The sequence below is a fragment of the Polistes canadensis genome, unplaced genomic scaffold, assembly GCF_001313835.1.
Source record: "Polistes canadensis isolate GaletaPanama2010 unplaced genomic scaffold, ASM131383v1 scaffold_59, whole genome shotgun sequence".
NCBI lineage: Eukaryota > Metazoa > Arthropoda > Insecta > Hymenoptera > Vespidae > Polistes > Polistes canadensis.
Window position 1 is genome coordinate 330,161 of NW_014569606.1, and position 23,475 is coordinate 353,635.

The window sequence follows — 23,475 nt, forward strand, 5'->3', positions numbered from 1 at the left end:
TTTTGAACCCAATAACCAAATGTATATAACAATTTGTACTAATTAAAAATGATTTATGTTTACATGCAGATATTCATTAAATTGCATAAAAATAATTAAAAACGAAGACATTGAGATAAAACGAAACAAATCTATGTATTACATAGCTGTTGTATAATTCGATAATAATAATTAAGGAGAAAGATAATTCAAAAAATAATAAAAACAAAACATTTATATAAAACATGTATTCGATTCACGAATAAGCGATAATCATTTTAATCATATTTGATCTGATGAAATCGATCATTTTTAAAGGAAGGAACATGTAACCTTAGCGTAGAAAGACGATACAGATTTTATGAATGAAAGTTTTGACACATGAGAAACGAAACACTGTGGATAGTAGACGAGCGATAGAACGAACGGTTAGAAATTCGAAGGTAGCGCCGCGACAATATTTATCTACAATTTTTTCGCAGATAAAATAACAATTCTATCTTGTTTTGTTATTTATTGTTATTATCCTTCGGATATATATTTAATAAAAGAGAAAAAGAAAAAAGAGAGAGGAAGATCGATAAATAAAATATTAACATCATCTATAAAGAAAAGAAAATAATGTATAAAAGATTTAAGTTAAGAAATTGTTTGAAGAGGTTAGCACGGTGGCGCTTGATCTTTTAGATACGAGGTTGAAGTGCGAGCTGCGGCTCGTAAACGCAGAGAGGCAGTTATGTGTGGTGTCGTCGTCGTCGTCGCCGTCACCGTCGCCCCCGTCGTCGTCGTAGAGAAGTCATAGCTGGAGCACCTTTAGTGCAGTGTCTGTATACGTAAAAGAAAGCTCCAACCGGCGAGTTGAATAATTTGATAGAAACGAATTTTCAAAAAAGGAAGGAAGAAACGATAGATAGATACGGACGAACGAATAAATGAAGGAAGGAACGAAGGAAGGAAGAGAGGTAGGAAGAAAAGAGTAAGAGATAGAGAAAGATTGGAAAGAGAGAGTGAGAGTGGAGGTTCGAAAAACGTGTTGAGAGTGTCGACGGGGCTGACACCCCGAGTAGAGTAGGTGTCCTATCGGTAGGAGGAATAACGAGTCAAGAGGTGTAAGAAGGAGTGAGAAAGAATTGTGAAGGGGAGTGGATAAGTGCAAGAAAGCAAGCGAGTAGCAGTAGCAGCAGCAGCAGTATAGAGAGGTGTAGTATAGAGGGAAAGAAAGAATAGGAAGAAAGAGGTGGAGAGGAGGGAGGGAGGGAGGCCGTCGCGACGGACGTCGCTGGACGTCGCGTGGAAGATCCAAGTAATAAAGTCAAATCGACGAAACGCTGATTCTTCCCTGTGTGTCTGATGAGCTCCTCCGTCGTACCGTTGGTGGTAAGATGGCTGTGCAGCTGGATGGTGGAGGGAAGGAGGTCTTGAAAACACAATTCGCCACGCGGGAAGGAACTTACAAGCTGATGACCTTGTCGGAATATTCGAGGCCGAGCAAGGTCGGCTACACCAACAGCCAAGGGAGTGCATCCGTCAGAGTTTCCTTCGTCACTTTGCCAGACTCTTCGAATCCCTCAGGGGCTACGCAAGAGCACGACGACCGAATGTGTTTTAATTTCGGGAAGGAGCTCTACGTCTACGTTTATCGTGGTGTAAAAAAGGTAAGCCCTTCTTTTACCATTGATCTATACTTTCCTTTACGATCTTATTATTATTCGAGACTAAGTTCGACAATCCTTCAAACTCTTGACAATTCTATTTAGTTCCTTAAGGGAACCAAACACGACAAGAGACATCGTTCCGACCTAACCTCGAAAATATCTAGCGGCACAAGAATCTAAGTCGGCTCCATCTTTACTTCTATCGAATTTTACTCCTCAACACTTGTACCTCTGCTTTTTAAATATCTTCTTTGTTTCATATGTTAATCTTTTTATGCACAACTTCCTCTTCTATTAATTGATCCGAATAACATTGAGAGAACCAATTTGCTTGATGTCGTCTTTTAGAGATTTCACCATTAGATCTTTAATATTGTCTTATCAATTGCTCTTCCAATGATATGATTCTTCTCCGTTATGTCATTTATTTACCAATTTCTACTTTTCATTTTCTTACTTTTTTCTAGCCCAAGGAAAGACCTAACCAAGCCAAAATAGATATTTCATTTAAGCAATTCAGCTTATATTTCATGTTGAAGTATAGAGTTTGATTATACATTCTACAAGTGTCAAACTCTTATATATCCCTTCTGATAAGATCATCAAATAAATGGGTCTATAGAAGAAATTAGTTCATATACTCTTGTTTGATATTGTCTCCTCCCGATAAGCTCAAAGTAAATTGATGCAAAGTTCAATGTTTCAGGCAGTGGATTTGAACAATCCTGTGGAAAAGAAAACATATAAGGGAACTAATCCGACTTGCCACAATTTTAATCAAACTACAGCAACGGCAGATAGTGCACCATTATTAGTAGGATTTTCTACAGGACAAATACAATTGATAGACCCTATAAAACAAGAATTCAGTAAATTGTATAATGAAGATGTACGTATTACTTTCTTTCTTCAATTATAAATATTTTATTATCTACGTCATTACAGGAAAGTTTAGATAAATATCAGCAATGATAAATATTTAGTTTCCTTTAATTCTGAGTAGTATTTCTTCTGCTTTATATATTTCCTCTTAGCTTTTAAAAGCTATCCCTATGATAAATGAGAAAAAATTATTAATAGTTGGATGGTTTGTATAACTCTTTGATGCACTATACATAATAGCAGTTACAGTTATTTCATGAAATAATTGGAGTTGCTCCATATTGATGTGATTAGAATCCAATTAAATCATTAAGCCTAATAGGTATTATTATGTAAGTTTATGTTGTCGTGTTTTTAATAACTGCACTCAAACATAAAATATCTTGTGTTATTCCCCAATGCGGGGCATCACATTTGCTTGCATTTACTTCGCTGGTGTTATAAATATAATTTTCTAAATAATTTTAAGATAAACAATGGCCTGTTAATAAGAGAGATAATTTTACCTTATATTATTATTTAAGAATAATCATTGTAAATATATAATACTTTTTGTTTCAGAGACTAATAGACAAAAGTAAGGTAACTTGCATAAAATGGGTTCCTGGTTCAAATAATCTCTTCTTGGTCTCTCATAGTTCAGGTCAACTATATTTATATAATGAGGAACTTATTTGTGGAACAACGGCTCCTCACTATCAGTCGTTTATGTCTGGCGATGGTTATGCTGTATATGTGTGCAAAGCTAAATCTACCAGGAACCCTCTGTACAGATGGGTGATAGGTGCAGAGGGATGTTGTATAAATGAATTTGCCTTCAGTCCTTGTGGTTCAAACTTGGCAGTTGTATCTCAAGATGGATTTCTTCGAGTATTCCAATATAATAAAATGGAACTTTTAGGATCTGCAAGAAGTTACTTTGGTGGATTTTTGTGCGTATGTTGGTCGCCGGATGGTAGATACGTGGTAGTTGGAGGAGAAGATGATCTTGTAACTATCTGGAGCTTTCATGAAAAACGGGTGGTGGCCCGTGGACAAGGTCATCACAGTTGGGTGAGCGTTGTTGCATTTGATCCATATACTACGTCATACGGAGATCAAGACATCGACTTTAGCGGATCAGATGATGAAACAATGCCTCATAATAACCATAATCATTTTCATGAAAAGTCAAATCGTTTGTCAACAAGTTCGCAAGGAGTTCATTCCAATAGGAACTCTAGTGGGTCTGAATTGAGAGTGCCAGGTGGTACGTGTTACAGGCTTGGAAGCGTATCGCAAGATACCCAATTGTGTTTGTGGGACATCACGGAAGATATATTAAGACAACCAGTATGTCCTAAACAGAGACCTTCTGCCACAGGTTCTACTACCTTCACTTCCTCGGGGACACATAATAGCGGTAATGGCTCAATGGCTAATCATCATTTGAACAATTCTAAACTGAATAATACAAATAATATAAATTATAAGGAAAACGTGAGTGGTAATAATGAAAGTAGTAACAATAGCGCGAGTACCAACACAGCAGTGTCGACTGTAAATTCATTGACACAGAGGCTAGCAGGTCTTGGTTTTGGTGAACGTAAGGGTGATAATCACAAGAGGAACTTCAGTCTCACTATGAGAGGTAGTGGTGCATCTAATAGCACGGTTGTGCAAAACAATAGTGGGGAGAAAACGAGCACCAACTCGAATTCGAGTAGTAATATGAACAGTGTTGGTGCAAGTTTAGTAGGTGCAAATAAGAAGGTCAGTTCGGTGTTGGACGATCCAATGAGATTAATAGGAACTGCCTATTGTCCGAGGTTCGACGAATGCCCAGTCCTTCAGCCATTGGTGTGCAAAAAGCTGGCGCATGAGAGATTGACTGAATTAGTGTTTAGGAAAGATTGCTTCGTAACCGCGTGTCAAGATGGATACGTATATACATGGGCAAGACCAGGTCACATGGTAGGTCCTCTTACCATAAACAACACTTTGCACAGGCCACACCATCATAGTATCCCTTACACCAATATCAATTCCTTGCGATCTAACGATCTCTGATGTGTAACTTGTTCCCAATTGTTGAGATAACTCCATAAAGTAGAATTTATTAATTATCGAAACGTCAATTTCTATGTAAATAGAAATAATATTTAGGTTCTTTACCTTGAAAGAGAACCATTAAAGATCCCTTATACTTCATTTCGTCTTATCCACTATCAATCTTACAAAGAGAGAGAAAGTGGATTGTTAAAGCAGGGGAGAGATCTATAAAATTCAATGTAAATATATATAGGATTGATATTCTAAAAGAAAGAGATAGAGAGAGAGAGAAAGAGAGGAAGAGAGAGAGAGAGAGAGAGAAAGAGAGAGAGAGAGAGAGAGAAAGAGAGAGAGAGAGAGAGAAAGTAATGTTATAGTTGAAGATCTTAGGTCGACATTTTCACGTTTCCGTGTTCTTTGTATATGACATACGCGTAAATAGATGGAATTGCGTGTTTAGGCCAATTAATTATTTACCGCACCTCGTTCACTGTAGTTAATAAATGTTAGAAGGTGCCATTAGAGGAAGCATTAAAAACAACAAAAAATAATATTTTCTCTAAGTCTGTATTATAGTTACGTATATATGAATTACAGAAACGTAGAGGCGATTATTACTATGAGTGAACAAATTTTTATGTCGATAAATATTAAGTTGAAAATTTTTGGAATAATAATCAGTTGTTAAATGAATAATAGAGTTATTTAAAATTATATATATTTTGTGTTGATAATTTTATTATATAAAAATTTGTATTTAAATTTTTGCTTTGTAGCTTTAAAAAAAACGATATTTGATATTTTCAATTGCTTGCAATACGTGTAATCGTGATTAAATTGGTGTAATGAGAGTATATAAAAATGATAGTGATAATGATAGTGAAATGAGAATGAGAATGAGAATGAGAATGAGAATGAAAACATTAGAAGTCATGTTTATAGCTATGCCCAGATTTATTCATGCAGTAATATATTTACTATAAGGAAACAATGGAGTTATGTAATTTAAATTTCATACTAACGGTAACTACTTCTTTCTATATTCATACAAAAATTTGATGTTACGACAGGTAACATAATACAAAGTAGATTTTGCATATCATCAAGGTCTGTTCATTCATAGTATGGACCTCCATTTATATCTGTGCCTAATGATCGTCTGGTCAAAATATATATTCGAAATGAATATTGAAGAAAAAATTGCATTAGATGAATTATAAATAAAATATATTTATGTTTAATTTGCATCGATAAGATGCATAACGCTATATTTGCGCTCTATGAGGTCTAGTAACAGGGCAGGCCCCTTAAACCCTTCTTTTTCTTCTATAAAATGTTTGTTATTAGCTTAGCTTAGCCAATCATAGAGAACCAACGAATTATTTAGCTGAACTATTGTCCCAAACTATGATAATGTGACATTTAATCCTTTGTTGAAAACAATGAATTGCCTTCTTGTTGTACAATAAAGCAAAAAAGTTGAATGAAAAATTGCTGCTTGCTTCCTGCTTGAATTTTGTTACCAAGTGCAATGCAAATGTTATACAGGAAACTTTTGTTTCACGAGAAAAAAAATAAATACATTCGAAGCATTCACTTATGATTCTTCTTCTCTTAGCATTCTTATATTTCGCATGAACACATTATTACTATAGGAATGTTAAATTTATAACTTTCAATTATGTAGTCAAATTAAGTTTCCTGATACTTTTTGCACACAGCATTTGCGTCTTGAAAGTACCCTGTGCTCACTCATATTTTTACAAATATTTAACCAGTCACAGTTTTTGGAAATAAATTTTTCATATAGAGTGCGTTGCTTTTTTTATAGTGACAGTCTTATAATTTAATCGGAAGATGCTTGCGCTTGTTTCTTAAAGCCGGTGGGGCATTAATTTTTTACTTTGATTGGAAAGATTAATGTTCTGTACCAATGCTTTGGCTGATGCAAGAGAATCGTGGATGAGACTTCCCTGAGTTATCGCATGGTACGTATGAATTATCATTTATTTCATTCGTTTATTGCTTAATTAGATAGATAGAGCATAATATAATGACAAATAGAGCATTAGTATAAGCTTAGAATTTATTTTAATGTGCCTATATTACGAGGCATCTTGTATTTATAAATTTAAGCTTTAAAAACTTTTTTCAATGCTATATTGTTGCACCAGTTTTTTTATTAGAATAGAAAATGGTTATCTTCAATTATAGATAAAATTTATAGGATGTAAAATAGTAAATTTTTAAATAATATCTGCTTTGCTTTTATTCCAGCCAGGCATTGGACAGGTTGGTAATGCCCTACACGTTGTCAGTCCAGCAGAAGATGGGGGTACTATAGTATAGCCACAGTTTGATACAAATATAGTATCAAATCATCATGACGAATATGTCCCATCGTCTTATACATTGCAATTTCCAGAATTACAACCACACACCCATTATCGTCATTTGTATTATGTGTGGCCAAGTGAAAATTATTCTAGCATAGTTCAATGATCTTAGAAGAAAATTGTTATACGGCTTGATGCATCTCTTCATTTAGTATCGCTAAAAGTCGTGCATTATTTATCATTTTCTTTATCTCCTTTACACGTAAGACAAACGATTTACCCTCAAATTTATATTCATAAAACCTTTATAAGAACATATTCATTGGAAAATGGAAGAAGAATCAAACTGTATACATATATATATGTATGCATATTCGTGTCTTATACTGCAGACTTATACCGTTGCGTCATTCCACCAATAGAAGTTTATTTATGTATAAGGGTTTCTATCGAAAGAAATCTTTCAATATTGAAAGTTCCGTGTCTGTGAGAACATTTGTACTTTTACTATTCATTGAATATATACACACTGCAGTACAGTTTGAACATAATATATTTAAGAAGAATATAAAAGAATTGAATAGAAAATTATTGTAATCAGTCAGAAAAATATGTAAATAAGACAGAACTGAAAACTACATTGAAATAGAATATCTTGATTTAGGTATCTTATTTGTCAAATATCAGCAAACATTTTTCCTAAACATAGACAAGTACAAGATAATATTGTACATTGCAAACTTGAATCTAATGCCTGCATTAACTTAATGTTTTCTTTCAAAATAAATTATTGACAAAGTAAACAAATAGAAGATTAATATCTTTGACAAATTTGGAATGAAATTTTCTTACACGACAAACGTGCTATGGAATTAAATATTTGGAAGGCTCCTTCCGTTTCAAGTTCTATGAGGAATGCCTATCGCATAGTGACATACATACATGTACAGTTAGTGAAAAAAAGATTTTACATGAAAAATAATTTTGTACCTGAGAGCTATAAGATATACATACGTAGATGGCATATAATATGATCATTCCAAAAAAAATGAACGTTAACGAGAATTACACGTTATAGAATCAACATAATAAAGTTTATTTGATCTATGGCCTTAATATTTAGATGGCACGGACAAATACTTTTATGCAAAATTAATTAGATCAATAGAGCGTCAAATGTATATTGCTTTGATATCATTCCAAATAAACATTTTAAATTCTTATTTTCTTTTATTTATGCTTTTCTATTATCATTAACATTTTGATATTAAGATAATTTAATACATTTATATTCTGTTGTAATGTGTATTACAATTGCATAGAATTTTAACATAACATTATCCATCTTTCAAACATAATTACTTACATTTTATATTGACCTCACATATGTATAGTTTAAATTCTTCTTTACCATTATATAATCAAAAGATTCATTGCAAGTAGAGAAAATACAAGGATAATTTATAAAATAATCTAACATGATGCAGTATTACTGTTTTATTTTTCATAACTCGGGGATAGCTTTTATATATAAGTGCTACAATATAGTTCTCAGGTGCAGAAGTGTACCACGATGAGAAGAAAAGAAAATTCTTAACACAAAAGACCTAGAAGATTATGGCAAATTTAAAGAGTAAACAGTATTTCGAACAGAATGTTCTCTAGAGCGAATGTTATTTATTAATAGAAATAATAATAATAAAATAAAATAATATTAATATTAAATAATAATATTGATATAAATAGTATTAAATATAATAATTAATAATTACAAACAAACAAACAAAAATATTTATAGTAATATATAGAGCGATTATCCGCATTGTTATAAATGATTCCTTTTTATAGCTTGAACATAACGACATGTAAAACAATAATGTCGACTTTTATCCTGTGAGGGCATTTTTTTTAGCGTATTTACATTTAAGAAAAGAAGAAGGACAGGGATGAAGTATGTCGTTAATAATTGCTGGAAAAACAAAATGAAAAAGAAAATATGTGTTACAATACTTTCTTTTCCTTTCTGATTAAAATAGTACCTAAACTGATAAGTATTCGCTATAATGTATTATAAAATGTTAAGCTTTGATGCTTAACATTATTCATTTGCGAATTAACATAAAAAAGAGAGATTTTGAATATTACTGGACCAAACAAGTTTCATGATTGCTTTCAGGGACGTGAAATACAGACACAGGGATTTTAAATAAATGTATCTTGCCTACATATATGAATGGTTACACCTATGTCTAAATTGCATTCCATATCTCAAAACAAGAAAAAGAGAGAGAGAAAGAGAATAGTTCTTTTCACAAGAAATGTAATAAATTGCAGTTTTATTTCACCAATTTTAACTTATATTATTAACATAATTTACAGTTACTTTTATGCATGTATATTACATGAAATGTTTGAAACAAAAAAATTTTTTATATTCTTTTTTCAGAAATATTTTACATGTTTAATATATTTGAAATATGCGTTAAAAATCTTATGTATAAATAGTCATTTTATAATGATTAATAAAAAAGGGCTGATTTTTGTGTAATCCAGAAACATTTATATAAATTTTCAATAATCTCGTATGAATAGGAATGAATGAATGTGAGAAGAAAATACAATAAATATACCAAAATGGACAAAGAGAAGAAGAAATAAAAGATTTAAAAAAATACTGTTGCGCGCAGACCATAAAAAATATGAAATCATGAAATATAAGGATGCAATTAATTGCAAGCGATGACTGAAAAAGATGATGAACTTGAAATGAGATTTATCGGGAGATATTAGACTGTAATTTGATTTCGAGAAAATGCTGCAATACATATATATATATATATAACGTTCCTACTTTAATAAAAACTATAGAGTTTTATCGATATATATTTTTTTCATTGTTATATTTTCATTATTATATATATTTTTCTTTCCTTTTATTATGGATTTGAACTTTCATTTTTTCATCAAATCAGTTCTAACATATTGAAATCATTCGTATTTAAATATATACATATAAGCGAATGTTTCATATTTAATCATTTAATTATATTATTTAAAAAAATAATTATATAAATAATTTATAAATTTTTTTTTATTTTTAATTTGTATATATATATATACACATATGCTTTTATTTATAATTAGAATATCTTTGATAAATAGATATGTAATATTTTATGATGATTTTTATACATAAGTAAATTTATGTGATCAGAATTAATTTCAAAAACTATTTGACTATACCCTACGAGGTTCGTTCAAAAAGTTTGAAATCTCAACTGAAAGATACCATTACTTGTCAAAACTATTCTAATATTAACAATAAATATTGTATATCCTTTGAAAGACACATCTGAAAATTGAATAGATTTTGGAAGCTTATTTGTTGTTGTTGTTTGACAGTCGTTTTGTATCAATCTATGTCAGTGTTTTAAAGAAAACAAATCGAATATTCTGTCGTAATGAAATTTTTGCATTTAAAAATCCATACGCATGCGCAAATAAAATCGCAGTTAGGCGCTATTTATGAAAATTCCATTTTATCGTTTCCATTATAAAAAAATGAAAGAACAGCTGAATTTAAACATAGTTGTATTATTTTAATTGATTTGAAAATGATACTGAATGATCATTGAATCAAAAATGATAAAAACTATGGGCATATCGAAGAAACACATTCATCATATTTTACATGAAAAATTGATGAAGAGAAAGTTGTCTGCGCGTTTGGATCTCTAAAACTACAAAATAAATTAAAAATAAAGATAAAGATAACAAAAATATATAAGAAAATAAAAAGCGTAATTTATGCTTCGAAAAAATACACGATAGAAAAATTTCTCAACACCAAATTCAATGAAGTTCCGATCAACAAGTCGATGATAATACACGTCTGGCTGGTTACATATATTATCTATATCTGTAATAAAATAAATGTGAAGATTTGAATTTGGCCAATTTTTATATGTCACTTTTTTCACACTAAAAAAAGATACGATACGATTTAAAAAATCTGGAATCAAATCTGTACTGTATTGTACTAATTCTCTCAGCGTGTTTATCTTTGTTTATAAAAATGTACATTCTTTGTAAGTATAAATGAAAAAAACATTTCATTGTTATCATAGAAAGCCTTATTTTTTACCCAATTACTTTTCCTCCTTTTGAAATCGAGTTCAAAATCTCCGTGTATTTTATTTAATATTATTTCAGATACCCAGTAATTACACGCAAATACAAACGAATAGACTAAAATGTTTATTGAAATGATTGCTTTATTTCATTTTTTACACAAAACATACGATCCACGCATGCATGTGTATGTATGCATCTCGTATAGGTTTAAAGCAATTTCCGAGAACTTCACGTAGAGTTTTTATTTTGTTTCACGTAGTAAACAAAAAAAATGTCATGTAATATTAATTTACGATATAATAAAATTGATTAGTCCCTTACTTTAAGCTGACTATATACCAAAGAACCGATGGACAGTAAGGATGGGAAAACTGCAAATAATTCGATTCGAAAACGATCGCTTTCAAATAGCAAATTTACAAATAGGAAATAATATTATTGGTCGTAATGATATAACAGGGGTGAGTATAACTCCACGTATATTAGTTCTTTCATTTCAATCATATTATAATATTGAATATAATAATGATAATAATTTGTATTATATCCATTTTTCTGTTACTTTTTTATTGTAAATTATGATCATATACAAAAATTATTTCATTTTTGTCTATAATCACTTTTTATCTAGTTATTGCTTTTAAATTTTGTATGCAAGGAAAATTAATTTCATGAAATCTCAATGGTGGCACCACTTAACTGCTCTTATGCGTTTATACACAGTTGTAGAATTGCATCTAAAGAGTATAATTTCGTGTATTAAGTTTTTTTTTTAATAACATATTTTGTTTATTCTTTTATTTTTTGTTATTTGTACTTTTATTTTAGATCTTACGCGCACGTGCGTTACGTAGATAAACTTAAGCGGATAAAGAGATTAAAATAATATTTAATATCTATAAATAAGTTTTTGTGTTATAGGTTAGGTTTACATTACTCTATACAAAGTATAATATACATATATGTTTTAACATATAAATATTTACATTTATTTTATTATTTTATAATTTTAGTTTAGCAAAGAACAGTTCATTAAACAGGCTGTAACAATTAATTTGTCTCCGAGTGGTGATATAACCCTAACACCGGTAAGATTTAATTTTATATATTTATAAATATTTATTAAAATACACTTAACAAATATACTTGTAAACGAAATTGGATGAATTAACGTATCTTTATGTTCAAAGCATGTTTGTAATTTTAATATTGTTTTTTTTTTTGCTATGTACTGCATACAATTTTTTGGTTATTCTATTTATTGTTATAAGATAATATAAATAATAATCTAGATTTGTTGGATAATATTTATTAGTATCAGATCTCGCCTTGTTATATAAAATCAAGTGGATCATCTCGATGGCATCTTCTTAAATTAGGTACATCTGTTCCTATTAAGCCAGGAGATATTTGTTCTTTGTTATCAAACAAATGTTGGTTTAAAATAATAACTATGTCTGAAACGACGGAGAAAGATAATCATCTACTAAAAAGAAAGGTCATTACCTTTTGATTGTGTTATTTGATTTTCTTAAAGTATCGTCATTTGCATCTAGATATTAAATTAGATAAAATATACATACATATTACTTGTATAGTGTGCCGACGAATTAACATTTGAACCACTGGATAAAAAAATATGTTTCGACGCACCTCAAAAGTCGATAGTTTTGCATGACATTGGTTCTAGCAAATCTCAAAATAGTAAAGATTCTTCCAAGCCTACAGTCGTAGAAATACCTGTCTCGAACAAAGGGAGTAGTATCGATGCATCTACATTTTCCAAAGATATAGATACTAGGTTCTTTACTTTATTAAATATTAGTAAAAAAAAGAAAAAATGTTATTATATAAAAGCAATATATACTCTTATTAAAACTGTGATTGTTCTCTTTGAACAATAGCTTGCCAGAGAATAATCAAACTATTCCAAGTCAAATATCGGAAGTACAAAATCCAGATTTATCTAACGGTGTTAAAGAAAATTCAAATATTCAAGAAAAGGAAGAGAAGAAAGTTGAAGCAAATATTAAACAGGAGCTTGTTATGTCTTTCAGTGCTAATGATGAGTCAAATACTTTAGTACAACAAGATATGCAAGAAACAACTTCTTTATCCACACCTGAACGAAACGAACCAAATATATCGAATATTGAGCAAGTACAAATTAAAAGAAATAAGTGTGTTTACAAGGATAAATGTTATAGGTATGCAGATTCTGTCGATATATCGTCCTTATATATTTTATTAAATACTTCAATTCGATTTTTAGAAAGAATCCAGATCACAAAGTTCAATTCAGCCATCCAGGTGATCCTGATTTTGAAGAAGTTGACGAAAGACCTGAGTGTCCTTATGGTATCAAGTGCTATCGCACAAATCCTCAACACAAGGCTGAATTTCAACATTCCACTATGCGACAACGATGTGTGCCACCAAGAGTTCAATATGTACCTCCAGTGGAATTATTATTAGAGGATGAATCTAGCGATGAATCTGTTGATGAATCAGATTATGAGCCATCTGATTGCGATCACGATGGTGTTTCTACTGAAGAGGAAATGGAAAATTTTAGCCATGACAGTGACTATGATTTTTATGATTCAGATGAAAGTAACAGTGATCCTAAGGATTCTAATAGTGAAACCAATTAAGATAATAGAAAAGAAATAATGAAAAGTTATACTTACAGTATAACAACAAATTATTGGTGTGATAATATTAACATGCAAATATTAAGTTGGCCAATATAAGTCAATATGATATTTGCTGTTTATTCACTTAAAAAAAACTGAATGAATTTATTCACAAACCCAATATTTTTTCAGTCTAGAAAAATAATATTTTAAATTTATTGGCGATATTATAATTGTTGATATATATAGAATTTCATTATTTTGATCTAGGAAGAATAACAGAAAAATATTTTTACATTCAATGAATTGTTTTTATTCGTTTAAATTATGCAAAAAGAATTAATATTATCACTTACTATGAAAATAATGTTTGTTGAATGTAAATATAGATATAAAATATTATGTATTTGTCATTACTATTATTATTCTTACTACTTAAATGCAAGACATAGTCATAATTAGATTACATGTTTTTATTATTTTTTATTAGACTTGATATCCTTCATCTTCATCTGCCATATAATCCTCTACAGCTCCAATGGCAACATCCGCTAACATATGTTTAGGTATTTCTGATCCTCTTACTTTGATAGTATAGCAAACATTTTCCATTTTAATTAAACTTTGTTTTAACGTATAAAGTTTTTTACTCATGTCTTTATTACAAATATTGGTACATCCTAGAAATCCTTTGTGCATATTTCTAACAAAATTACAAGTTTGGTAACAACTAGCAATATCTCCTGTAGCTAAATTATTAATACACTTTCGCATTAGTTCTCCAGTTAAATCTGCTATACCCAGGATGTATTCATTCGGAGTGATTAACACTCGTGTCATTTTTGTTGGTTGCAGAGAGTTTTCCAAAGGGAATTTAGATTTATCTGATTCATTATAAACCAACGACTTTTCTAACTCAGTCCAATCTTGCATAAAACCGGATTGTAAATATTGAAAGAACGTGATTGCTTCTACATATTCTTCAAGGCCAGCTTTATATGCTCTAAGATATTGATAAATATCCTGATCATATAGTTCGTATGCAATATTTTTAAAAAGAGTTTTTGCGATATTATCAAATCTCATCTTGGCTTCTCCAAGTACTGTCTCTCGTTTACTTTCTTTGTCCAATGTATGTAAGAGGAATATTATTCTCTTACTTTCTATCGTAATATCCCGATTTATTTTAACGAGCTTTTCAAATTTATCATGCTTCGTATCCAATTCGTTGGAATATGCTCTAAACTGTTGTATAACCACATTATTTTCGTCTATACTTTCCAAAATCTCTCTTCCCTTATCTCCAACATTGATTTTGTTTTTATTTGAGTGATGTCCACGATTTCTTCTCTCAGCTAAATAAAATAATACAAAAACAATTATTTGGTCAGTACGATGTATACAAACAAAGGTATTTTCTTAAATTAAAATAGATTCCTTAAAAGAAAATAGATCAACAACAAATCTATCTCTAAAATATCTAATTTATTGAAAATTAATTTTAGGTTAACACATCGTTAAAGAATATTATATTCATTTTTTTGTTATACCTTTTTCTTGAGGCATTACAAATATTTTTTATTTCCTTTTGCAAATAGATTTAAGAATAAATCATAAACAATAATTATAATTGTCTCGAAGTTTTATTTATCACAAATGAAAGATTAACAGCAACCACCACAATTCATAATAGATATCTCTGATTATATAATCGATTTTTCGGAATAAAAGGAGGTTATTTAATATCTGTAAATTAACAAATTTGATTAAATCCTTCTATATATATAATAATAAACAAATTAATGTTTTTTTAAATAGTGCAAATATACATGAGTGCATATAAGCAAATACTGTGCCATTGGCGCCACTTCAGCAGCCAATTAGGACTCAGCAAGATAGTCAAATATTTTCATTTGATATTATTAAGATCGAAATTTTATGTAAATATTACGTGATTTCATTATTAATGCATTTTACATGAAAATGAATCATCATTGATGCATTCGTTGATTTTTAATTTATAATATAATTAAATACTATTATTTAATAAGATAATAAAAAAAAGGTCAAGAGATTTGAAAATTTATAATAAAAATAATTCAATGAAATATTTAAAAAATTATTAAAAAAGAAAAGCTGTCATTCGCGAAAAAAATTATTACGTCACAGTAAAAAAGAAAGATCCAAATACAAATATGTAATGTAGAAATATTGTATATCCATGTGTATAATATATATATATTTGTAATATATATATTTATATATATATATATATACAGATATACAAAATCAATGCAAGGAACGGTAATATTAGCGAGCACGAATTATTTTACTAGTTTATCGAAAATAGAGATGCTTATCAAGATTGAGTACACGTCGATTGGTGCGAGCAATATATAAACGATTATTTTCATGAATTGTGCATATCCTTTCGGTTCTTCGAAAAATATCATCTAATTAATCGGATTTAAAGTTGTAAATAATGCCAAGTAAAAAGAAAAAATATAATGCTCGTTTTCCAGCGGTAAGCATATAAATTTCTTTTTAGATCATGGTATTGTTTGATAATAAAGCCTTAAAATAATGGAAAATTAAATTTTACCTATAATATATTTAGGAGTAATTATTATTAATTGTAATAACGCGAATAAGTCTGGATGATATCCGTTAATGTTAGATAAATGAGGATTAATTGTTTTATTTATTTATCCATCGAGTATTATTTTACATATTATCGTTGCAACGTTGTACAGATAACTTAACCTAAAAAATGCATCTCAGGGTCGTATTAAAAAAATTATGCAGACCGATGAGGAAGTTGGAAAAGTTGCTCAAGCAGTACCAATTATAATTTATATCCTTTTTCAACATTATTATAATATGTTTTTAACAATTAAAGAAAATAAACAAACATAATAATAATAATAATAAAAAATTAGTTTTACAATTGTAACTGTTTACCTTAACCATATATATACCTAGAACATTAGAACTATTTGTACACTCATTACTTACAAAAACGATGCAAATTACGAGTGCTAAGAATGCTAAGACCTTAAGCCCATCCCATATGTAAGTAAGTTAAATAATTATATTAATATTATATTAGATTAAATTATATCTATATATTTATATATTTAATTAATTTAAGTTGCTATTCTAATTATGCTTCATAGGAAACAATGTATTCTATCGGAAAGTCGCTTTGATTTTCTTAAAGATTTAGTAAAAGGTTTACCAGATGTAGCAGGCCCTGATGAAGATGTTCCCACACCACCTTTAACACCTGCCCCGATAAGTGTAAACATTTCTAATGCGACTACATGTCCACCCGCAGGGTGTCATTCAGATCGAAGGTATTTTATTTTGTAATATACTATCTTATTTTATTAATTTTCTTTTAATAATATACTTTCTACATTAGCTCTCAAAATCTGTTATCAAACGATATAAATGCAGAACATAAAATTTGGAAAAATGATGGAAGAATAGCAAATTCAAACATCAATCTATCGAGTGATGTCTCTAAAATCTGTGCTACGCCCCAAGCTCCAGAGTTTCAAATTTCTGTACCTGCATCATTTCAAATTAGTCAACCTAATTTTTATACGGAGGTCAATCCTATGAATTCGAGTAGTAACTCCGACTCGAGTACAACTAATCATCCAACATCTAATTTTACTCATACTGCCAATATTGACGAAGATTACGACACATAGTTATTTTACTTAGTTATTTACAATATTACTTATAAAACTAACAAATTTAGTATATTTAATGAAATTCAACAACACATGTCACAGAAATATTTTTAAATTGTTAATAATATTTTAATTAATAGTTTCTAATTGAAGTAGAGTGTACACTTTTATATTCAGCTCTAATTACATCTTGAGAATATTTTCAAAATATTTGTTTACTTATCTTGCTGCTATTTATTTAGATCAAGATATTTTTTAATATAGTACTTTTTTTTAAAATGTTTAAATTTTTTAAAAGAAAAAAATATTACCATACTTTCTGAATCTATTTAATTTATTCCTATTTAAAATTTTTTCCCTAAATTTCTATTTTATCGATTGTTCTTTCATTTTGTCATTCTAATAATATGGAAACTTGTCATTTTATATTGATTCTTTTTTACTTTTGTTATATTCGTAATATTTTCATTTTATCATCATTCTTTTCTTGTTCAATATCATTATTCATTAACATTATTTTAAGTATAAAATTATTTCTTAGTTAAGAGTAAATGAAATTTAATTTTAATTTACAAAAAGAAAAAATATTTCCATAGTTTATCATAAAATACAGAAATTTACAACAGTAATAACATAATAGCTAAAAGTATTTGCTATGCAGTGTTAAGTATAGCATCAGAGAGAGAGAGAGAGAGAGAGAGAGAGAGAGTAAGAGAAACACAGCTATAACATTTGACTATTTATTAAAGGTCTGTGATTACTTCGTCACGATTTTCTCTCGTTGCTTTTCCGTACCCTCAGCTTCCTCTTGCCGATGTTAGAAGGCGCTAAATGGAAACAATAGCTATGGGCACAGCCTATCGTTTTTATTCGGTTCCGTGGCTGTAGCGTCTCATTTCTAATCCTGACATTTTTCAACGTGGTTTTGTTATTACTCTCTAACTGAGCGCATGTCCGTCTTCTTGCCTCATTTATGAGCTATGATTCTGTTACTAGCAAAGACCGAATTGGGATTAGAATTAAAAATTAACCTCTTAAAAAGATAATAATATTTAACTAAATGCGATTGAAATTATTTGTTTCAATTAAGTCTCATAATATTTAAATATTATTTAAGATGGTTTCACGAGCTTTCATTCAATTAAGTGATAAAGTTAAATTAATTTCTAAACCATACTCTCTGAAAATTAATAAAGTTATTAATAAAGTAAAGGATTATGAAATGCCAAAAAGATTTAAAGGAACTATAGTAGAACGTTGGGGTAAGAATTCATGTAATGATGTCTAATAACTTAAGTATTAATACGTTTACGTTATGCTCGATATCATGAATATCATATTGAAATTTGCAGGATATTATTGGAAAAATGTATATATCGATTACAGAGAAGTTGTTGTCGATACTATAAATGATTGCAAGGCACGTCCTATACGCGCATCAATATTTGCTACAGGTATATTTTAACGCTTATAAGAGTGATTCAATAACTTTTGTCACTAAGATAGCTCCGAAAGTATGATAGTAGCAGAAAAGTTTATAAAACGAAAGTTACATGAAAAATTCGGGAGTATAATATGAAGTCAGTTTTTTTTTCTAGGTTTAGTCGCTTTTAAAATTTAAAGGTCAAGTTTATTTTCTTAAATGGAATGCTATGTCTTGGTACTTATTTTCTAATAGCGGCTGTCGTGGCGAATCTAACGATATGCAACATTGAATACAAAACCGGACAATAACAAATAAACACTATACGAACGATATCTGTTTCGTCCTTTGTCGGACACCTAAAGGATGACGCAACGCTGATGCAATCATGACGCGGAGGAGCTGTATCGTGGTTGACTGATTCGCCAGACTTGACCTTCGTTGACATTCAAATACCTTAATGTTACATATCGTTGAATTCGCCATGACAGTCGCTATTAGAAAATAAGTACCAAAAGATAGCATTCCATTTATAAAAACCAGCTTGACCTTTAAATCTCAAAAACGACTAAACCTAGCAAAAAAAGAACTGATGTCATATTATACTCCCGAAGTTTTCATGCAACTTTCGTTCTATAAACTTTTCTGCTACTATCATACTTTTGGAGCTATCTTGGTGGCAATCTTTAGTGAATCACACAGTATATTTTGTATACTAAATATAATCTTTCCCTTATATTATAGTTTTAGGATCTGCCTATTATTTATGCAAACATAATCCAGATGAAGAAACTTATCGAAATGATTTATTAATGAATGCTTTTATATTAATGCAAGTAAGCGAAAATATCCGTAATGAAGAATCGGTAAAACATATAGAACTGGTAGAACGGTTTTTCAATGAAGGTATTTTAAGAAGAACGAATTTCGGTATATTTTCTATAATATGGTTGGATAATTACGACCGAGACTGTTTTCTCTATAAAGCTGTCTGCCCTTACATAAGACTGCATTTTTTAGAGTTTTTTGAAAGGATAATAGATATAGGAGTTTTAGATAGATGGTGGATAATGGAGAAAAAAATGATGAATTATGACATAAATGACAAAGAATTTGAAATAAACATGCTTAAGTAAAACATTTAGATTTTACAGTAAATAGAACTTTGTTAATTAATTTTTGGTTTACAAAATTTATCTTTATCTTCTTTCCCCAAAAATATAATTTTATTTGGAACTACGTTATTCAATTAACGATGTATATCATTATATGATACTTTCTGTATATATAATATTAGGTTTCTAAAAATAAATAATGATTGTTAATAATAGTATATAATATTATATAGATTGTTAACTCCTTGCATTATGATTGAACGTGCTGAGCAGCGTGCTATATTCGATGCTTTTTATGTTTGGCCTTTAAGATTCATTATGAGTAGTTTTTCTAATGTTTGGGTTGTAAAGTGTATTACGAGTCTCACACGTGGTTATAGTGCAAGGGGTTAATTAAGTTATCATTATATATGTACCTTGTGCATAAACTATAGCTGTACGACATGGAATATATATCATCATTCTGTATGGAAGGCCAGAATATGGTTCAGGTTGCGTAAAATGTTTAACATTATTATCAACTCTATGTTCACCTCCGTATTCTTTATTATCGCTACATAATAATATTTTATATGCTCCTTGTTGCCTCACTCCTATTGTATAATCGGCGAAAGATTTTGTTGGATGAAAATTGAAAACAAACGTAAGCCCAGCACGATCGAAAACTATTAATTTATCATCCTCGTGTTTCCAACTAACATAGCCCTGAAATAAATTCAGATATTTATTATTTCATTGAAACGTCAGACAAACTTTTATATTACGTACAGAATTAGCGTTTAACCATCCATATTTTTCTTCTAAATTATTTACATCGCGATCCCAATTATTCATAAACTTATATTTCAATAAATCGTCATCCACTAAATTCCATTGTCTTCTTGCATAATGATAACTATCTCCGTTACCAGCTCGAGGGAAATCTAACCATTCTGGATGACCAAATTCATTTCCTACATGTAAATAAATTAGTTTTTATATATTCAATTCAATTATTTATTGTATATATATATTGTTATATTTAAAGTATATTATGTTTGTATTTAAATAAAAACAAAAAGAAGATTTCTGTGAATATTACTTGTGATAAAAAAAAATATATATATTATAAAATAAGAATAAAAATGTGAATGAAATTCTACATGATCTACTTTTTATAAAGATAATTATACGAAGCACTATCAGAAGAACTCTCACCCATGAAATTTAGATAAGCTTCTCCGCCTAAGGCATGTGTGATAAGCATGATCATGTTATGAAGAGCTATACCACGATTAATGATGCTACTTGGCGTAATTTTACTCATATGCGTATACATTTCTTTATCCATGAGCCAAAATGCTATAGTTTTATCTCCTACGAGAGCTTGATCATGAGATTCACAATAAGCCACTGTTTTTTCCATCCATCTGCGGTTACTTAACGTCCAACAAATATCACCCATGTTCCAATCTTCATCCTTTACTTCTTTTAATAATTTAATCCATTTATCGGGTATAGCCATTCCTAGTCGGTAATCAAATCCAACGCCACCTTCAGCGACTGGTCTTTAAAAATAATGTACTTTCTTGAGATGCAACTTCTATACATTATTACAATAATCATGCTTATAAGTAGACTTTGTTTATCATTTAATTTCATCAGCTTCCTATTTGTGCGAAGAATATATAATAATATTATATTAATATTTAATTGTATTCGTGTTTATACCTGCATACACCAGGCATTCCACTAACATCTTCGGCTATTGTGGTAATTTCAGGGTACAGATCATGTAGCATATAATTAGCAAGCATTAAATAAACCACACCTTCAAAATCAACGTTTAAACTAAAATATTCATCGTAATGACCACTGAAACCTTGTCCAAAACCTCTCGAGTGATACAGCATTGATGTAACTCCATCGAATCTATGTTAATTGCAAGTTATCAATATTTGATATTATCTAACTAGCAATGTAGAATGAAAAAGAAGAAATTATTTTTACCTGAATCCATCAAAGCCATATTCATTTATGTACCAACATAAATTTGAAAGTAAAAATCGTAGTACTTCGTATTCCCCGTAATTAAACAATCTACTATCCCAAAGTGGATGTTGTCCGCGATTTCCAGAATGGAAGAAACAACTGTCTGTACCATCGAACATGTTTAACCCATCTAAAGTATTTTTGGACGCGTGTGAATGCACTATATCTAATAATACATAAAGACCATGTGCATGAGCTTCATCTATCAATTCCTTTAATTCCTCCGGTGTACCATATCGAGACGAAATAGCATAAAATGAAGTCACCTATTAATTATAATCCAAAATAAATCTGTAAATATTAATGTAAATATTTAAAATAAATAAAGGAAAAGATAATGTATAGCTACTTGATATCCAAAACTGGCATAATAAGCATGTTCCATAATAGCCATTAATTGTATAGTATTGTATCCTTGTTTTACTATACGTGGGATTATTTTTTTAGCGAATTCCAAGTATGTGCCAACTCGTAATTCCTCCGTAGCGATACCAACATGACATTCATATATTCTAAGACTTTCCGGTTTCTTTGGTTTAGGATGATGAAATTTGTAAACCTAAGAAAAAAAGAGTAATATATATTAATACAATTCAATTACAATAAATATTTCGTTTGTAAATCTTACTTGTTCAGGACTGGGATGCCAAATACGTTGTTTAAATGTTGTGCCTTCGCTTCGATTTGCTGGCTGAGTTACATATACGGCCCAAGGACTAAGTCTTTCCAACAATTCATTATGATGATCCTTAACAATGACCTTAACTTCAGAAAGATGTTTTAATGGAGAACTACCATCTGGATTAGGAGGTAAATATAATTCCCATTTACCATATTCCAATTTTTTGTATGGCGTTTTAGTTTTATCCCAACCATCTTTAACAAAAAAGTAATTAATGATGTTAATTAAGAATAGTGGTATTTGTTCGTAAGCCTTTGGCCAAGAATGACTAATAAAAATTCTATTTTATTTAATTCTAATTAAAAGTAGTATAAATAAAATATATATATATCAATTGAATCGATTATAAAGTTAAATTACTTACTAAAATCTCCTGTTAAAAATAATTCTTGAGCACCAGGGGCCCATTCTCTTGCTATCACACTATTGTCTTCATTAATGTGTATTCCGTATGTATCATATGCTTTGGTAAATTTTTTTAAATTACCATCACCTTGTTCTATTTTGTCTAAATAATGTTTAAATAAACCATATCTACAAGATAATTAATATATATATTATAGTAAATAAATAAGATAGAAGAAAATGATAGATTGATTAAGAAGATGATTTAAACTTTATAAAGATACCTTGTACGTATATCATTTTTATAAGGTTCCAAATATGGGTCTCTTTCTAATAAGGTTTGTAATTCTGGAATTACTACTTCTTGTGGGTCTATATTTGATATCGAATTACCCATTTTAAGCAATTCATATAATAGACACTTTTTCTTTAAATTAAAATATCCTCACAGAACCCGCGCGTGAGCGGCCGTGAATGACGTGCCAAGGTGAACATGGAATGCACAACTAGTATATGGCTGTGTTG

At 29.7% G+C, this 23,475-nt stretch overlaps 6 protein-coding genes across 15 annotated transcripts; 4 read left to right on the top strand and 2 right to left on the bottom strand.

Annotated features, from left to right (window-relative positions):
* The first annotated feature begins 643 nt into the window (after window positions 1-643).
* Window positions 644-9,747, top strand: LOC106785951 (WD repeat-containing protein 20). 6 transcript variants are annotated; one of them, XR_001381589.1, is made up of 5 exons: window positions 644-1,634; window positions 2,341-2,523; window positions 3,078-4,469; window positions 6,379-6,535; window positions 6,825-6,916. XR_001381589.1 is itself a non-coding variant. In XM_014746833.1 (4 exons), exons 1-4 carry the CDS (start codon window positions 1,362-1,364, stop codon window positions 6,889-6,891), a joined length of 1,911 nt encoding a protein of 636 aa, XP_014602319.1. In that variant the 5' UTR covers window positions 644-1,361; the 3' UTR covers window positions 6,892-9,747. The 6 variants fall into 6 exon arrangements, 4 of the variants coding, with proteins under 4 accessions (XP_014602319.1, XP_014602317.1, XP_014602318.1 ...); XR_001381590.1 differs by having other exon boundaries at window positions 6,829-6,908; XM_014746833.1 differs by lacking the exon at window positions 6,379-6,535 and having other exon boundaries at window positions 6,829-9,747.
* Window positions 9,748-11,379: 1,632 nt separating this feature from the next.
* On the top strand, window positions 11,380-13,982 carry LOC106785908 (aprataxin and PNK-like factor). The gene is made up of 6 exons (XM_014746733.1): window positions 11,380-11,478; window positions 12,031-12,105; window positions 12,333-12,515; window positions 12,616-12,818; window positions 12,922-13,224; window positions 13,290-13,982. The coding sequence occupies exons 1-6, from the start codon at window positions 11,380-11,382 to the stop codon at window positions 13,669-13,671; spliced, it is 1,245 nt and encodes a 414-aa protein (XP_014602219.1). The 3' UTR covers window positions 13,672-13,982.
* LOC106785956 (translin-associated protein X) lies at window positions 13,943-15,570 on the bottom strand. Its single transcript, XM_014746841.1, has 3 exons — window positions 15,483-15,570; window positions 15,204-15,399; window positions 13,943-15,008 (listed from the first exon to the last, which is right to left on the bottom strand). The coding sequence occupies exons 2-3, from the start codon at window positions 15,217-15,219 to the stop codon at window positions 14,140-14,142; spliced, it is 885 nt and encodes a 294-aa protein (XP_014602327.1). The 5' UTR covers window positions 15,220-15,399; window positions 15,483-15,570; the 3' UTR covers window positions 13,943-14,139.
* A 350-nt stretch (window positions 15,571-15,920) lies between these two features.
* LOC106785912 (dr1-associated corepressor) lies at window positions 15,921-17,562 on the top strand. Of its 3 annotated transcripts, none has more exons than XM_014746738.1 (5): window positions 15,921-16,177; window positions 16,435-16,507; window positions 16,632-16,725; window positions 16,830-17,009; window positions 17,078-17,562. In XM_014746738.1, the coding sequence occupies exons 1-5, from the start codon at window positions 16,136-16,138 to the stop codon at window positions 17,370-17,372; spliced, it is 684 nt and encodes a 227-aa protein (XP_014602224.1). In that variant the 5' UTR covers window positions 15,921-16,135; the 3' UTR covers window positions 17,373-17,562. The 3 variants fall into 3 exon arrangements, with proteins under 3 accessions (XP_014602224.1, XP_014602225.1, XP_014602226.1); XM_014746739.1 differs by having other exon boundaries at window positions 15,927-16,177; window positions 16,271-16,507; XM_014746740.1 differs by having other exon boundaries at window positions 15,927-16,177; window positions 16,407-16,507.
* A 515-nt stretch (window positions 17,563-18,077) lies between these two features.
* Window positions 18,078-23,458, bottom strand: LOC106785940 (1,4-alpha-glucan-branching enzyme). Of its 3 annotated transcripts, none has more exons than XM_014746805.1 (10): window positions 23,235-23,458; window positions 22,970-23,139; window positions 22,552-22,799; window positions 22,273-22,482; window positions 21,882-22,189; window positions 21,603-21,803; window positions 21,090-21,439; window positions 20,661-20,845; window positions 20,309-20,597; window positions 18,078-18,346 (listed from the first exon to the last, which is right to left on the bottom strand). In XM_014746805.1, exons 1-10 carry the CDS (start codon window positions 23,345-23,347, stop codon window positions 18,333-18,335), a joined length of 2,088 nt encoding a protein of 695 aa, XP_014602291.1. In that variant the 5' UTR covers window positions 23,348-23,458; the 3' UTR covers window positions 18,078-18,332. The 3 variants fall into 3 exon arrangements, with proteins under 3 accessions (XP_014602291.1, XP_014602292.1, XP_014602290.1); XM_014746806.1 differs by lacking the exon at window positions 18,078-18,346 and adding an exon at window positions 19,924-20,078; XM_014746804.1 differs by lacking the exon at window positions 18,078-18,346 and having other exon boundaries at window positions 20,097-20,597.
* LOC106785941 (uncharacterized protein C19orf52 homolog) lies at window positions 18,276-19,973 on the top strand. The gene is made up of 3 exons (XM_014746807.1): window positions 18,276-18,616; window positions 18,707-18,808; window positions 19,522-19,973. The coding sequence occupies exons 1-3, from the start codon at window positions 18,472-18,474 to the stop codon at window positions 19,911-19,913; spliced, it is 639 nt and encodes a 212-aa protein (XP_014602293.1). The 5' UTR covers window positions 18,276-18,471; the 3' UTR covers window positions 19,914-19,973.
* Window positions 23,459-23,475: the final 17 nt, after the last annotated feature.